This window comes from Sus scrofa, chromosome 8 (assembly GCF_054392235.1).
Source record: "Sus scrofa isolate SSC_HxYL_T2T_F1_AM1 chromosome 8, Sscrofa_HxYL_maternal_Yorkshire_Landrace_v2.0, whole genome shotgun sequence".
Taxonomy (NCBI): Eukaryota; Metazoa; Chordata; class Mammalia; order Artiodactyla; family Suidae; genus Sus; species Sus scrofa.
In genome coordinates this window covers 77,969,881-77,987,561 of record NC_139390.1, presented here as the reverse complement: position 1 = coordinate 77,987,561, position 17,681 = coordinate 77,969,881, and the positions used below count along the sequence as shown (strand labels likewise).

The following is a 17,681-nucleotide window of genomic DNA, read 5'->3' as shown; positions in this document are numbered from 1 at the left end:
TTGGAGATTTGTTGTGCTCTCCAAATTTCAAATTTATGCCTTTTATTCAATTTTGGAAAATACTTGGTTGTCATCCAAGAATTGCTCCCCTACATCCTCTTGCGTCTTTTCTCCTGACTCCAGGTATGTGTGTTACACTTTCTATCCTTTATATCTCTTAGTCCTTCTGGTATTTTGGGGAGAAAGTAAGAGGAGTGACTTTCTCTTTCAATGGTATTTTCCAGATAATTTTAACGATTTTTTTCCCTGTAAATCAGAATTTTTTTCAATGGATTTATTGTTTTTAATATTGAATTTAATTTTTAAAATTTTAGATGGTCTATTGGTACTTTTTCCAGCCTGCCAGGATCTTTTTTTGATTACATTTTGTTCCTTGCTCTGGTATGTTTTGTTGAGCTTCTTAACCTGTATTTTTTTATGTTCTGCTTTAAAATTCCATCATCGATTCCTGAGGTGTCTGATTTTACTGTTTTTTGTTGACTCTCCCTCATGAAGATTTCATAATTTTGGATTGTGAGCTTTGGTTCCCCTGGGAATCCTGAAGGCCTTGGTTGGCGCTGTGCCTTCCAGAGAGAATGTATGTTTGTTAATTTTTCAGGTTATGGTTTCTTAGAACATTCAGGTAGTGTAAAACTAAACCTCAGTTTACATCATGTGGGGCAGGCCTGTGCTTATAAATTCACAAAGAAGAGGAGTTCCCATTGCGGCTCAGTGGGTTAAGAACCTGACTAGTATCCTTGAGGATGCAGGTTCAATCCCTGGCCTTGCTCAGTGGGTTAAGGATCCAGCATTGCTGGGAGCTGTAGTGTAAGTCAGAGATGCAGCTTGAATCCAGCATTGCTATGGCTGTGGTGTAGGCTGGCAGCTGCAGCTCTGATTTGACCCCTAGCCTAGGATGCATCGAGTGTGTGGCCCTAAAAACACCAAAAAAAAAAAAAAAAAAAAAAATCACGGAGAAGAGCCTTCCCCCCTCCTGAGACATTTTAACCCTTGACCTTGTAGGTACCCAAGTCCTTGTCCCTTTATCTTTCACCTCCCAAGGCAATTGTCCAAGAACCCAAGGTTCTAGGCTCCTGGGACCAGCAGTGTCCCCAGAGCCACCCTGGATTCAGAGCCTCCCAAGTTTCCTCTTAATTCCTCTTCTCTCTTTACTCCCTTATTCTCTCCAGTTTTACTTCCTCTCTTGCAAGCTCAGCTAGGCATTATGCATTTAAGAAAGATATTTGTTTGTCATTTCTAGGTTTTTAGTGGGAATCTTTTTCAGGATATTTATTCCTCTAAAATATCCAGAGATGAAAAAGCTGTATGAGTAATTTTTTTTTTTTTTTTTTTTGCTTTTTAGGGCCACACTAGTGGCATATGGAGATTTCCGGGCTAGGGGTCCAATCAGAACTACGGCTGTCAGCCTGCACTACAACCTGTGTAAAAATATCGGACTTAAGAGCCTGTGTGAAAATATCAGGCTTAAGAGATTTCAGAAAACAAAAACAAAACAAAAAAACAGGAGTTCCTGTCGTGGCGCAGCAGAAAGAAATCCGACTAGGAACCATGAGGTTGCGGGTTCAATCCTGGTGTTGCCATGAGCTGTGGTGTAGGTCGCAGACATGGCTCGGATCTGGCATTTCTGTGGCTCTGGCGTAGGCTGGCAGCTACAGCTCTGATTAGACCCCTAGCCTGGGAACCTCCATGAGCCGTGGATGCGGCCCTAAAAAAACAAAAGACAAAAAAGAGAGAGAGATTTCAAAGGCAAAAGGGATTAGAAGGGCAGAGTGATATTTTATTTTGACAAGTCACCTTCTACCAAGAAAATAGCCATAAACTTTCATGTATTATATAATTTCTAACATCAGCATTTGATCTAATATTTAATAACATAGCTTTAAAAATATAATGCAAATTTCAGACATATAGGAGCTCCTGTCGTGGCACAGCAGAAATGAATCCAACTAGGAACCATGAGGTTTCAGGTTCGATCCCTGGCCTCGCTCAGTGGATTAAGGATCCACTGTTGCCGTGAGCTATGGTGTAGGTCACAGACCTGGCTTGGATCTGGTGTTGCTGTGGTGTAGGACCCCTAGCCTGGGAACCTCCATATACTGTGGGTGTGGCCCTAAAAAAAGCAAAAAAGAAAAAGATTCAGACATACAAAGAGCGATTACTAAACCTGTATGTACAGTAGAAATGTTTAAAACATTTCTTTCAAAGATGAGCAGGTCAGGAAGAATGAATAAGGATAAAGAGGATTTGAACAATATAGTTAACAAGCCTGACCTACTAAATACACCTAAGTAAACAGAGGATGCATTTTTTGTTCAAATCTCCCTGGAATATTTCCTACCTACCAGCACACACATAAGCATCTTAGGTTTGCTGAAAAAAAGTAAGTTTTCTGGGAACAGTGATTAATATTTTAATATATGAATAGTTTAGGTTAAAACCTAAGGAGAAGGTGTCCAAAGTGGGAATAAGCCAGAAAAGGCAGGATGTTTCAAGTCAAGTTTTGCAAACAGAGAGACATTGGCCACAGGAAGAATGCCTTGGCTTTCTGCAGGGGCTCCAGCTGGGAGCCATGACTCAAGCTCTGGAGCCATGACTGGAGCCCCCAGGCCCATCTGTGTTGCCAGCCCTCTTCTATTTCTAGGTTAAGGAGCTCAGCTGTCTCAGACGTGTCTTGTGAAGCATAGCCTCCTAATCCGGGAGAGTAAGAGGACTTAGGAGAGGAGACGGGGCAGGGGTGAGCAGCAGAGAGGCTGCCTCCAGGAGGTGGGCCTGGGTGTCAGGGAGACACCCCAGCTGAGCAACATCCCCTTCAAATCCTCTTTGCAGCCCTGATCTGACTGAGGTCAAGGGCTGCCTACCGCCCAGAGGCTGGGAGACCTCGATGCCTGGCCACGGCCATAAATATCATCACGGTCTTTCTGGGAGAAGGCCTGTACCTTCTTCATCTGACTCTAGAGCTGGAAGAAATCAGATCAGCCCAGGAGCCCTCAGCCAACTCTGGGGACAAGATGGATCGCACCTGTGTGTGAAAGATGTCCCTGCCTCGTGTTGGCCCAGAGTGAAAAATACCAGAGAAGGTAAGAGCTTTCTTTCTAGCCTGAAGTACAGAACCAAGTGAGACCATGAGGGTAACTACTATTTCACACAGGAAATAGATGCAGGTTTGGCCTGGGGACAGAAATCGGAGAAAGCCCCTTTGTTATCTCATCCACTCATGTGGGGAGGGTCCTTGCTATGTGGGTTTTGAGGTCAAGTCCTGGCTAATGGATCTTCCTTCCATGTCTTAGGTTCACGGAGTAAGTGGATAAGCAATTATCTAAATTTTTTTTTAATTCATTTTTGTCTTTTTTAGGGCCAACGCACTCGTGGCATATGGAGTGTCCCAGGCTAAGGGTCAAATCGGAGCTGTAGCTGCCGGCCTACACCAGAGCCACAGCAACGTGGGATCTGAGCCGTGTCTGCAACCTACGCCACAGCTCATGGCAATGCCGGATCCTCAACCCACTGAGCGAGGCCAGGGATTGAACCCGCAACCTCATGGTTCCTAGTCGGACTTGTTTCCGCGGTGCCACAACGGGAACTCCCAATTATCTAAATTTTAAAAAATGATAATATCAGACATGGATGATACTGAGTCACATCCTAGGAGGACAAAGACTCTCACCCATGTGGTGTAGATGTGGCAGTTGCCTGAGAAGATGGCCCAGCTGGGGCATCACCAGCCAGAGAAGCAGTGAGTCATGGCCAAAAGATGCTGATTCAGCACTCAGAGACCATATCAAGCTCAGTTTTCATTTCTGACCTTATGAAGTTTTCACTTTTTCAGTTTTTGCCCTGAGAATTATTTTACTTCTTGCTATTCTGTGCACTTCCGAAACCCCAAACGTTTTAGTATACACCGTGGCTCTATGACAAGTTACCAATGGTCAAAGCGAGTTGTAAGTGAGTCATTGGTTGACACAATTGTGGCCGAAGTTCCTTCTACCTCTGAAACCGCAGGTTTCTAGGGGAAGTTTGGTTGGTTTGGTCCTGATGGCTTCTCATTTTACTCCATGCTCAGATTCTGACTTTATGACACCTCTTACATCTGGGAACCATTCATGGAACAACAACAAAAAATAGCATAGTGCTTTTTTCTTTGATTATTTCTTTGTTTATTATGTTAACCAACATAAGCAAGGTGAGGCTTTCATTCTGATTTGCAAAGGAAAAGATAACAAGTCTTTGACAATCCCTGATACAATAACCTTCAAAAATAGAGGAAGGAGAGTGGGGTAGAAGTAAGGGAGGGAAGGAGTTCCCGTCACGGCGCAATGGTTAACGAATCCAACTAGGAACCATGAGGTTGCGGGTTCGATCCCTGGCCTCGCTCAGTGGGTTAAGGATCCGATGTTGCCGTGAGCTGTGGTGTAGGTTGCAGACGTGGCTCGGATCCCGAGTTGCTGTGGCTGTGGTATAGGCCGGTGGCTACAGCTCCGATTAGACCCCTGCCCTGGGAGCCTCCATATGCAGAGGGTGTGGCCCTAAAAGGACAAAAAGACCAAAGGAAAAAAAAGAAAAAGGGGAAAAGTGTAGACGTGGAATCCACAGTCAACATCTAGTTGGTATGTTTCACATTGCTTCCTGAAGAAGAGCTAGAGAAAGTTTCATCTATGTTGTGTAAAATTAAATCTGGCATAAAGGTGATTCAATTACCACTTGATGAATCTCCACTCTGTGTCAGGCACTGTGCTAAGTCGTGGAGGTGAAATGATGAATTTGCTTATATACAAACTTTGCTCTCAAGGAACTCAAAATCTAATGATAGAGAGACCCAATTAGAAAACGATAACATGTTATTTATTGCAGTGGTGAAAATGTTGACTAAAATTAACTATCAAGAAGGGAAAAAAAGGGAATTTTATCTGCGCCAAACTGAGGATTATAACTTGGGAAGGAGATTCTCAGAAAGCTCTGAGAACTGTTCCACCTGTAAGAAGTTGAAGGCACAGTCATACACATTTTGGAGACAAAAGATCATACACCAAAATGCCTAGTAGAATGCTTCGCAAGCACTCATAGTCAATTGTAGGTTATCTAATAGGACTTCTGTCAGTTTTACTCTGCATATGCCTTGGGCATGCCTATTGTTTTTATGGATATATAGATATGATCGATAGTTCCAAGTCATTTCAAGACATCATTCTTTTAGTTGAAGTTTTGAATATACATTGAGAGGCAGAAGAGATTATTATTCTGTACATGAAACAGGACATAATCACTATCGCCAACAACAATAGCAAAGTCAGAAGATTTAAGCCATGAATCCCCAGGGCTTAACCACTTACCCAGGATTTCATTTAGACTAGAAAGGGGATTTTTCAATGCAGAAATCTGACTTTTTTCATTTTTCATTTTCTGATTTTTTTCATTTCTTCATTTTCTGATTTTTAAACAGTTATATTAGGGGACTATGCATTTTCTTTTCTTTTCTTTTTAGGGCTACACCTGCGGCATATGGAGGTTCCCAGCTAGGGATCCAATTGGAGCTGTAGCCCCCAGCCTACACCACAGCCACAGCAATGCCAGATCCGAGCCATGTCTGTGACCTACATGCAGCTCACGGCAACACTGGATGCCTAAGCCACTGTGTGAGGCCAGGGATCGGACTTGCATCCTCATGGGTGCTAGTCAGATTTGTTTCTGCTGAGCCATGATGGAAACCCCAGGACTACCCTTACCCTGGTATGAAAGCACAACATTCAGTCTGGATTATAGAACAAGTTTCCCATTGCAAAGTAGTTCTAAAAATCAAGAACTGTTTGGTTTTGTAACATTGCTTTCCCATTATAGAAACTTCAGAATTGGGTAGATTGATCACATTTGGTAAACAAATCAGGAGATCTAGGCTGACAGGGAAACACTTTCTAGAGTACAGGAACATCTGACAAGTCAGTGACAGTAATTATGAGGGACCTATATCCACCTTTTATTGACGGAGGAATTTGATGACAGATCCAGCAAGTGGTTAAATTGCCTCCAGGAGCTATACCTGTGACAACTTTACTAAAGAATCTTCCTCCCATCTTAAACATTGGAGCAAAAGGATAGCTAGAAAAAAAATGATAATTTAAAATTTTGCGAGGTGGATAGGTATTAGGTAAACAGTACAATTGAACTGGTAGCATGGGTCTTACAGGCCTGGTCTGGACTGTTGGATCAACTGTCTGTTACCCTCTTCTTACCCTAGCTTCGTAATGCTGGTCTTAGTTGAAGCCAGGTGTTAGGAACGAGAATCAAAGTCCATCCAGGTGGAGGTGCCTTTTTAAAATGAGATGTATGGAGTTCCCGTCGTGGCATGGTGGAAATGAATCTTGACTAGTATCCATGAGGATGCAGGTTCGATCCCTGGCCTCACTCAGTGGGTTAAGGATCTGGTGTTGCTATGAGCTGTGGTGTAGGTCACAGACGTGGCTCAGATCCTGCGTTGTTTAAGGACCATTGCTGTGGACTGTGGCGTAGGTTTCAGGTGTGGCTTGGACCTGGCGTTGCTGTGGCTGTGGCGTAGGCCTGCATAAAAGGTGGAAGTCCTTTTGCTGAGTTCAATTTAGTTTTGGAGCATAAACACAAGTCATTTACAAGTATTTTTGTAAAAGCTGCAGAAAAATAAACTGTCTATAAATGACAAAGGATTTAAAAAGTGTGGTTCAAGTCCTGATTATAGTACAGTTGTCAAGGAAATCTGGCTATTTCTGTGATATACAAAATTTTAAGATAATGACTAGAATTATGGCTGACAACACACCAGGACATTTCAAATTTTAGGAATTTCATATAATTTCTAGGACATTTATATTAATACATGTTTACCCATCTAGGATAACTTAAGAAGGTTTACCATTATTCGGGAATTCCCGTGTGGCTCAGCAGAAACGAATCCAACTAGTATCCATGAGGACGGGGGTTTGATCCCTGGCCTCGCTCAGTGGGTTAAGGATCCAGCGTTGCTGTGAGCTGTGGTGTAGGTCAAAGATGTGGCTTGGATCCAGCATTGTTGTGGCTGTGGCATAGGCCAGCAGCTATAGCTCTGATTTGACCCCTAGCCTGGGGACCTCCATATGCCGAAGATGTGGCCCTAAAAAGCAAAAAAACAAAACAAAAAAAAAGTGTTTGATTTATGAGCACTTACTTTTAAGTCAATTAAGCAGAGCTCTTTTACAAATTAATTTTGATAACACCATCTGGAGGTAGGGTTCTCTTGTATTTATAACATGCACACAGGCATACATCCATCCAGATAGACACAGAGATCTCACAGTTTTCTAGCTTGAGTTTTAAAATCACCTACTCCCTCTTTTTTTTCCTTTTAGTTTTAAGTTCCACTAATTGAGCCAAGCTGTGGTCTCTATCAGTGTGAGCTGTGTTTACATTTTAAGGACATGAAAAGAATTATAACTTTAAGCTTTCTCCTAGGAATATGTCTATTCTCTCAGGGACAGAATTTTGGAGAGATATTTTATCAAGCCAGCTTTCTCTATGGTTTTGGAATGTTAACATCGTGGCCATTTAAGTTGAGGGAATTCATGTTGTGGCTCAGCAGTAATGAACCTAACTGGTATCCATGAGGATGCTGGTTGGATGGCCTCACTCATTGGGTTAGGGATCTGGCATTGCCATGAGTGGTAGTGTAGGTTGAAGATGTGGCTTGGATCTGGCATTGCTATGGCTGTAGTGTAGGCCAGCATCTGCACCACTGATTCGACCTCTAGCCTGGGAACCTCCATATGCCTTGGATGTGACCCTAAAAAGATTAAAAAAAAAAAAGAGTTAAGTGCTTGCAAGCATTGGCTTTGTTCCAGTTGTACAGGAAGGCAGCAGGTAGCTGCACATACGGGAGCTGTTAAGCCTTTGAGGCAGTTTTCCATTATTAACTTGGTCGTGTAACTCTATGATCTGAACAATTTTCTGAGGGCAACGTGATGGATTGAATGTATACTGCTTCTGAGTCTATCTCTTCAAGGAGTTCTCCTTGGGTCTGCTTGACCATCTTACGTGTCTGGGTATCTCCCTCCAGCAGTCTAAAACTGGGTGCTCAGAGCACTAGGTGATCAGCCTCATTGTGCCCTCCAGTAGGCAGAATTTCTTTGTCATTATAGCGGAGTCCCCTGTAAAGCATGCTGCATGTCATGAGGACTGAGCCTCAGAAACTTCTGCCAGGTTCTCAGTAACCTGAGAACACGTTATGGCCAGAAAGAGGAACGTCCCTTTTCTTCAAAGCTGAGCACTCTTGGTCTCTCATTTTATTGGCAAACAGCTTATTCAGACCATCTATATGTAATCTTTCCAATTTAAGCCAAATTAAAAAAAAAAAAAAAAGGACAGCTGAATCTGTTTTCTCGGAAGTTCTCCCTAGGTCCCTGCCTAGGAAATATACTGGTATCCCCTTAAGACTCCAAGTCTCAAGAAAAACAGCTCAAATCAAATTTACTGTCATAGAGGCTTAATTTCCAAAATATACGAAGAGCTCATACAACTCAACAACAAAAACCAAACAACCCAATCAAAAAATGGGCAGAAGACCTAAATAGACATTTCTCCAAAGAAGATATACAGATGTCCTATAGGCACACGAAAAAATGCCCAACATCTCTAATTATTAGAGAAATGCAAATAAAAACTACAACAAGGTACCACCTCACACCTCAATGTGTATGAGGTTAATATTAAGAGGTCTACTAGGAATTCCTGTTGGGGTGCATCAGAAATGAATCCAACAAGGAACCATGAGGTTGTGGGTTCAATCCCTGGCCTCGCTCAGTGGGTTAAGGATCTGGTGTTGCCATGAGCTGTGGTGTAGGTTGCAGTCGAGGCTCAGATCCTGTGTTGCTCTGGCTGTGGTGTAAGCTGGCAGCTATAGTTCCAATTCGACCCCTAGCCTGGGAACCTCCATATGCTGTGGGTGTCATCCTAAAAAAGCAAAAAAAAAAAAAAAAAGGAGAAGAAGTCTACTAATAACAAATGCTGGAAAGGGTGTGGAGAAAAGGGAACCCTCCTACATAGTTGGTGGGAATGTAAGTTGGTTAGTCACTGTGGAAAACAGTATGAATATTCCTCAAAAAACTAAATTTACAGCTACCATATGATCTAGCAATCCCAATCCTGGGCATATATCTGGATAAAAATGTAGTTGAAAATATACATACACTCTTATGTTCATAACAGCACTATTCCCAATAGCCATGACATGGAAACAACTTAAATGTCCATTGACAGATGAATGGATAAAGAAGATGTGGTACATAAATACAATGGAATACTACTCAGCCATAAAAAAGAATGAAGTAATACATTTGCAGCAATGTGGATGCAACTAAAGATTTTCATACTAAGTGAAGTAAGTCAGAGAAAGACGAATACTATATGACTTATATGTGGAATCTAAAATATGACACAAATGAACTCATCTAGAAACATGAATGGACTCAGACATAGAGAACAGACTTGTAGTTGCCAAGGGGGAGAAATGGGTGAGGGATAGATTGGAAATTTGGAGTTAGCAGATGCAAACAACTATATCTAGAATAGATAAGCAACAAGCTCTGCCTGTATAGCACAGGGAACTGTATTCAGTATTTTATGATAAACCATAATGGAAAGAATGTGAAAAAGAATGTATAGATATGTATGTATAACTGAATCATTTTGCCATACAGCAGAAATTAATACAACATTGTAAATCAACTATATTTCAACTTTTAAAAATTCAGGACATCTTTATTTTTTATTTTTATTTTTTGTCTTTTTTTTTCTAGGCATATGGAGGTTCCCAGGCTAGGGGTCTAATCGGAGCTGTAGCCGCCGGCCTACGCCAGCACCATAGCAACACCAAATCCAAGCCGTGTCTGTGACCTACACCACAGCTCATGACAAGGCTGAATCCTTAACCCACTGAGCAAGGTCAGGGATCGAACCCACAACCTCATGGTTCCTAGTCGGGTTTGTTAACTGCTGAGCCACGACAGGAAGTCCCAGGATGTCATTTAAAGCCATGATGTCTGGTACCAGGAGAACTCCCCAAAGCACCTGAGAAATGTTGAGACAGGATTGGGGCTCAAAGGGCCCATGCTGGTACCAAGCACTGGTTCAGGGGAGACTCCAGTTGTCCTCTGCTGAGCATCTCTGATATCCTGCTGGCCACCCCAAGAAAATGTTGGCAGAAATTCAGCTTAACTATCATGTTAAGAAACAGAACAAAGCAAATTTATTTATTTATTTATTTTTCTCTTTAGGGCTGCACCTGTGGCATATGGAAGTTAGGGGTTGAATCAGAACTGCAGCTGCCAGCCTATACCACAGCCACAGTAATGTGGGGTCCGAGCTATGTCTGCAACATACACCACAGCTCACGGCCATGCCAGATCCTTCCAACCCACTGAGCAGGGCCAGGGATGGAACCCACATCCTCACAGATACTAGTCAGGTTCTTAACCTGCTGAGCCACAAAGGGAACTCCCTTTTTTAAAAAAAGGGAATTTCACTTGCTCTAAACCGAGGATCATAACCTAGGAAGCAGACTCGAAGAAGGCTCTGAAAGCCGTTCCGCTGTCAGAAGCTGAAGGTGCAATCACCCCCATTTTGGAGTCAAAGTCATTCATCCAAATGTCACACTGATATTTTACATAAAGTTTTCATCAGGGGTATGAAGTCCAAGTAAGCACGTGCAACACCAGCAGCAAGCCATCATGACCCCCTGCAGAGCTGGGAAAGAACTCTTCTCTTTTTGGGGGCCATGCCCATGGCAAGCAGAAGTTCCAAGGCTAGGGATCGAACCTGCACCACAGCAGCAACTGGAGCCGCTGCATCGACAATGCCAAATCCTTAACCCACTGTGCCACAAGAGACCTCCAGAACACTCTTCTTTTAAGAAGTTACATGGCTAGCTCAGAAGAAAGGAAAAAACTAATCTTTGTGGTTGAGCAGGCACTGCCGTCCTTGAGAAGCTCTGGTCATGTGTCATGTAGATGCACGCTGCACATTCAAAGAGGGACGGAGGCCCCAACAAACATAGAGAAGTTTCAGAGTTCCCGTTGTGGCGTAGTGGTTAACGAATCCGACTAGGAACCATGAGGTTGCGGGTTCGATCCCTGGTCTTGCTCAGTGGGTCAAGGATCTGGCATTGCCGTGAGCTGTGGTGTAGGTTGCAGACACGGCTTGGATCCCACATTGCTGTGGCTCTGGCGTAGGCTGGTGGCTACAGCTCCGATTCGACCCCTAGCCTGGGAACCTCCATGTGCCGCAGGAGCGGCCCAAAGAAATAGCAAAAAGACCAAAAAAAAAAAAAAAAAAAAAAGAGAAGTTTGTTTTTAAGTTTTCTTGTCCTGTCTCAAAGTATAGATATAATTTCATAAGAGAAGGGACTTAGCTATTCCAGAGTTCAGGGGAAGAGCATGTCAAGCTGGCTTCTTTGGGAAAGGTCATGCCTGTGGTGAGCCTTAAGGAATGAGTAGTTTTCCGTCAGAGGGTGAGGCAGGTAGAACATTTCAGGTCAGAGCAGAAATGCAGAGGTCATGGTGGCCTAGGTGTAGAGTCGAAGAAAGGAGGAAGGAGAGAAGAGGCTGGAGGAGGAAGTTTTGGGGAAGATGAGTTCTATTTGGGTTACATGGAGTCTGTATCACCCCAGTGAAAATTTAGCAGGAAGCCGGGTGTGTGGCACTGAAGTTTATAGGCTTAATCTGAGATGGAGATGGAGATTTAAGAGGGAGGAAGTGAGAGCTGAAAACATGAGAGCGTTGATTGAATCATCTAGGATACATGTACAGAGGAAAGCAGACATTTGAGACTAGAATACAAATGAAATGGACTTTTAGGAGTTCCCGCTGTGGTACAACAGGATTGGCGGCATCTCTGCGGCACTGGGACGCAGGTTCGATCCCTAGCCAGGCACAGTGGGTTAAGGATCTGGCGTTGCCACAGCTGTGGAGTAGATCAGAGCTGCCGCTTCGGCGCAGATCTGATCCCTGGCCTGGGAACTCCATATGCTGTGGGGAGGCCAAAAAAAGAAAAAAACAAATTATGGGTAGAGAAAAAAGAGCTCAAGAAGGAGAAGGAATAAATAGAGAGGTGGGAGCAAAGACAAAAGAGTCTGGCATCATGGAATTCCATGGAGTAGAGTTAAAATCAAGGTGTGATGTTGAGATGAATGGCCTTGCTGTTCTGGCAAGGTAAGCACTGAAAAGGTGAAGGCATTGCAAACATCCGTATGAAAAGTTTGGATCAAGAGTGAGAATGAAAAGCATGGTGTTAAGAGGAATGAAGCTGAAGATAAGTGGTCTCCTTGAGAGAAACCTGGATGAGAAAAAAGAGGTTGGGGACCCAGGAGGTCAAAGGATGAGGCTGACGCTGAATTACTTGGAAAATTCAATAGGGTTTTAGACTGAAAAGGAAAAGCTAGTAGAAGGGTTGAAAACATAGGAGAGAGAGGAGATGACACACGGGGGGAATTTTCAGGGGAGGAAGAGCTCACACACTGAGGCTGGGGAGCTGGGGGGAAGGGTGCTGCCAAAGGATAGCCTTGCATTTTTTTATGATGTGGGAGACAAGGTTCCTAGACAATGAACAAATATTCTGTGCAAATCTCCCTACTGCAGGTCCCCTCTCTTGTCTGCAAAGAATTCACTCTCCCTTGGACCAGCCATCTGCATCCTGCAGAAACATTGCACTTACACTATGGGAAGCGGCACCTCGAACCCACATCATTTTACCTTCCAGAACACAGAGAAAGGTACGTGCTTCCCCGAACATATTTTGGGTATCCCAAAGCCTATACCGTGTAGGGAGGAGCTTCTCAGGGTAGGCAGGACATCATTACATTTCTGCTCATGTTGACTGGAAAATCAGCTTCTCCTCCTTGTGCCATGAGCACCAGAACTCTCAGCTGAACATGCTAGGACTTGGTCAATTATACTTAACAGAATTAAAATTTGCTCAAGGAGTCAGTGTGGTCCATTGGGGTTTATCCCAGATAACACCTTTATAAGTAAATGAAGTAAGATTGGGCAAAAGGGGGATGAACCAGCATTCCAGGAGCTCCCATTGTGGCTCAGTGGAAACGAATCCAACAAGAAACCATGAGGTTGTGGGTTCGATCCCCAGTCTCGCTGAGTGGGTTAAGGATCTAGTGTCGCTGTGAGCTGTGGTATAGGTCACAGACATGGCTTGGATCCTGAGTTGTTGTGGCTGTGTGCCGAGGTCCAGCCCCAGCAGCCAGGGAGTGCCGAAGGAGAGGATGGGCTACAAACGGCGCGGAAAGAATTGGAGCCAACTCCTCAGCTGCATGCTGCAGATGACCCAATTTATTAAATGAAAATCATCAGTTTTTATACCATTTCACAATCAGATTTCGTGTAAGATTTAACATTAACATTTGATTTAAAGTCCTTTTGTTCCCTCCACCCGAGATACAAAAAAGTTTAGTTAAAACATGTTCCTTTCAACTTCAGATTTTCCTACAAGATTACAAACTTAAAGTTTCACACTGTATTTTTCTTAAAAGGTCAACAACAGTAGCTATTCTATTCTATATTAAGAACAAAGCTTTAATAAGTAATAAACTATGATACCTAACATTCTTTAACTAAAGGTGTATGTGGTTAACAAAACGCATGAAAGCCTTGGGCTCATGGCATTCTTAAAACCACGATTTATTTGGCGCCAACAAGCTAAGCATTTAATCTATTGTGCTGATTTACGTAAGTTCCAAACCACCAATTTCAACAGAAAGGAGTATTATACCCAAAAATTAACAAATGCCCCCACAAGGGATGAAAGTTACAAGTGACACTGTTAAAAATATATCTATTATAGAAAATAGCAATTTATAGGCCAAACAACATTTGCCCAGCCCCAAACTTCTTTTTAAGTAAAGGGACTGAAATCATAAGTTTCCCCTGTATACTCTCACAAAATAGGTGCCATAAATTGTTACTCCAAAACAAAGGCCTTTTCCATTACATTGTTTAAATAACTTCATTCTGTTTTGGTTCAAGTGTTTTACGTACCCAGGGCAAATCTTTAGCAGTAAGAAAGCTGTGAATAGAGATAGAAAAGGAAAGATAAACACAGAAAAATAGATTAACATATTTTTTAGGGGATGTCATTTTTATTTTCCTGGAACCGATGTCTTTCAAGGGATTGCTCCGCAATCCTTCTTCTTTCTTCAGCTTGTCTGTAGCTCTGCTAACCAGACAAGCCTCATGCAGGTGCCGACTGTGGCTTTGCTTTCTTTACTGGAGCAGACCTATGGCTCCCGACAGCTGTGGTGTAGGCTGGCAGCTGTAGCTCCGATTCAACCCCTAGCTTGGGAACCTCCATATGCCGTGGGTACAGCCCTAAAAAGCAAAAAGAAAGAAAGAAAGAAAGAAAGAAAGAAAGAAAGAAAGAAAGAAAGAAAGAAAGAGCGAGCGAGCATTCCAGATAGAGGATACAGAGGTGGTGGAGTAGCAAGAAGAGAGGCATATTCAAGGAAAGAATGGTCTGTAGTGGCCAAGCTGGAGGATGACGTGACATGAGGCTGCTGAGATACGCAGAACCCAGGTCACTCAGAAGCTTGTAGGATTTTAGACTTCATCCTAAGGGCATGAAGAACCATTGGAGAATTCAAAACAGGGTGTTCTAGAATAAGATTTACATGTAGAAAAAGCCCTCCTGCCTTCCATGGGGGGATGGGTAAGAATATAAGAAGAAAGAACAATTTAGAAAATTCCGAAGTCATCTAATAAAGAGATGACGCCTTGGTTCAGAGTTGGTGCCAGTAGAGATGGAAAGAAGAGAGTGACTTTCAACATTATTCAGGAGGTGGAGTTGACAAGATTCATTTGATTACATGTTTGGAGTGGGGGAGAAAGATGAATCAAAAATGACCTCACTGGGAGTTCCCGTCATGGCGCAGTGGTTAACAACTCCGACTAGGAACCAAGAGGTTGTGGGTTCAATCCCTGGCCTTGCTCAGTGGGTTAAGGATCCGGCGTTGCCGTGAGCTGTGGTGTAGGTGGCAGATGCAGCTTGGATCCCACATTGCTGTGGCTCTGGTGTAGGCTGGTGGCTACAGCTCCAATTAGACCCCTAGCCTGGGAACCTCCATATGCCGCCTGAGCAGCTCTAGAAAAGGCAAAAAGACAAAAAACCAAAAAACAAAAACCTTTTTCCCCTAATGATATTTATGAGGTATTATTTACTTTGTCTTACAGTATTTTGTCCTACAATTGTTTTTGTCCTAAAATTATTTGAATAAGTTTTAAATTATTCTGAATAAGTTTCAGAATAATAATAACAATGCTATTATAACAATATGATTACTGTAAACCCCTTAAGGTTTCTTTGTAGTTCTTTTTGTCCTTTGGGTATAGCCTCTAGGGATATACAAATTACTGAATTTTCAAATCATTTGAAAGAACTCCTTTCTGTGTGGTTATGCCACCAACTTATACAAGGTTAGATCCACTTGTTGAACTTTTGCTTTTGATTTTTAGAGATTGATTTGTTTACATTCTAATTTAAATTCATTTTATAATTTCATAAGACATTTATATAATTCCCATTCCAATTATCTAGTGCTGCATAACAAACAATCCCACAACTTTAGTGGCTTCAGACAACCATTTTATCCTGCTCACAATTTTGTGGGTCAGGAATTTGCAAAAAATTTGCAAAGGAATTTGCTGGATGGTTTGCCTGTGATCCTTGGGGCAGTTGGGGCAGGAGGTTCTGCTTCCAGGACAGCCCTTTGCCCCATATCTGGTGTCTCAGTACCCCTTGGACTTTGTTCCCCATGTGGTTGCCTTGTCCTTAATATGGACTTTTAATAGCCAGGTGTATTTATCCCAGGTGTACCCTGGGATCTAGGCTGCACAAAGCTGAGGAAGAGGAGTCTAAGCCTATCACACTGCATTGTTGGGAAGGGGAAGGGGTAGAGAATCTTAAACCATCTTACACTGCACAGCACCCATCTCAATTAAAGGTAACCCAGGAGCTCCCGTTGTGGCTCAGCGGGTTAAGTACCCGACTAGTGTCCATAAGGATACAGGTCCGACCCCTGGCCTCACTCAGTGGGTTAAGGATCTGGCGTTGCCACAAGCTTCGGTGTGGGTCGCAGTCTCGGCTCAGATCCAGTGTGGCTGTGGCTGTGGCTGGCAGCTGCAGCTCTGATTCAACCCCTGGCCCGGGAACTTGCCTATGTCACAGGTGCAGCCCTAAAAAGAAAAAAAGAGAAAAAAGTAGAGATAACGCAGGCTCTAGACAGGGCTGGAAGGGAGAAAAAAGGGAGAAATAGTGGCATTGCCTGCTCTCCCTGTCCTGAGTCGCTGAAGCAGTAAAGAAGATGTAAGTATATCTAGTTGGCAGCACTTGCTGTAAAATGCTTGAGGCTGGGTGTTAGCAAACCTTTTCATGGACATGGATGGCAGTGATATTTCTCAGCGTTGCTTACACTTCAGCACAAGGGAGAATCGTGCGTGGGGCTTGTTAAGACTGCAGATTCCTGGGTTCCCAGATGTTCGTCTAGGGTGAGGTGCAGATGTCTGTGTGTTTCCTGTGAGTTCCCAGAGTCTTTTTTTGGATAAGTAGCACCTCCTCTGGGCGTTTCACTCAATCCTCTGAAGAGGGAGTTACAGAATTCAATCCCCCTCACTTATTATTTTGTGAGTGCCTTGAGAACATACTTACACTATGGCATTTTTTCCTCACAGAAAATCAAATGCAGCTTTGCTTAAACTCTTCTCACATTCTCTTTTCCTGCTCCGCTACTCTATCTCCTCTTAGAGAAATCAGTGAGAATTCCATCAGCTCTCTAATGCAAGCTAAACATGTTAAATCAATCTGCTGTTCACAAGGTTGACCTGAGTGAATCTGCAGGCTTTCCTTGTAATCCACAATAATCCACAAAGTCTCCATTCACCACCAGCCACACATTCAGGCCCTGGGGGCTTATTAAGGAGAAGCTAGTTGCTCATGAGGACAGCTCTTCCCTTCTCTGGCAGCAGTGCTTGACCGCAGCTTCTAATGTCAGAGGAAGAATTAGACCTACTCACGCCTTCCTGGGCTGCACGGTCACCCAGCACAGGTCCTGGCAGACGGAGAAGCCCCAAGGCTGCCCTTGGCATTGGACAGTCAGTGCAATGACAGATGTATTGTGATGGGGACAGTGAGCCACAGGAACATAAGAACATGGGGACAGCAGCACTTACCACTGCATGACATGATGGTACGAAGTCATTTGTGTGTGTGTGTGTTCTTCCCAGGTATCCTCTAGTTCATCTTTTTTTCCTGAGGACACAGGTCTAGGAAGGTGACTTGCCTGAGGCCTCATAGCTTGACAGGGGCAGTTCTAGGCCTGGAGCCACACTCCTGACATCCTGTCTGTAGTTACAGTATCAAAATGTGCTCCCCACCCTCTGACCCCTGCATCCTACCACCCGTTTTGTTTTTGTTTTTGCATTTGAGCGTGTTTCTTTTTCAACACAATTTTAAAGGTTTGTTTCCATTTACAGTTATTGCAAAATGTCAGCTATATTCCCCATGTTGTATAATACGTCCTTGTAGCTTATTTTAGACCTAATAGTGCCTCTTATTCGCTTCCCCTATCCTGCCTCTCCCCCTTCTCGCCACCTCCCCCTGCCCACTGGTAACCACTGATTTGTCCTTTATGT

General features: G+C 43.3%; 1 protein-coding gene across 2 annotated transcripts in view; it reads left to right on the top strand.

The window, feature by feature from the left end:
- The first annotated feature begins 2,719 nt into the window (after window positions 1–2,719).
- PPEF2 (protein phosphatase with EF-hand domain 2) overlaps window positions 2,720–17,681 on the top strand; it is a 45,220-nt gene continuing 30,258 nt past the window's right edge. Inside the window, exons 1-2 of one of the 2 annotated variants that reach the window (XM_084972521.1) lie at window positions 2,720–3,077; window positions 12,627–12,760. In XM_084972521.1, coding sequence (XP_084828647.1) covers window positions 12,706–12,760 — 55 coding nt within the window. In that variant the 5' untranslated portion in view covers window positions 2,720–3,077; window positions 12,627–12,705. The remainder of the gene's footprint in view (window positions 3,078–12,626; window positions 12,761–17,681) is intronic. The other variant, XM_021101456.2, reaches the window with a different exon arrangement.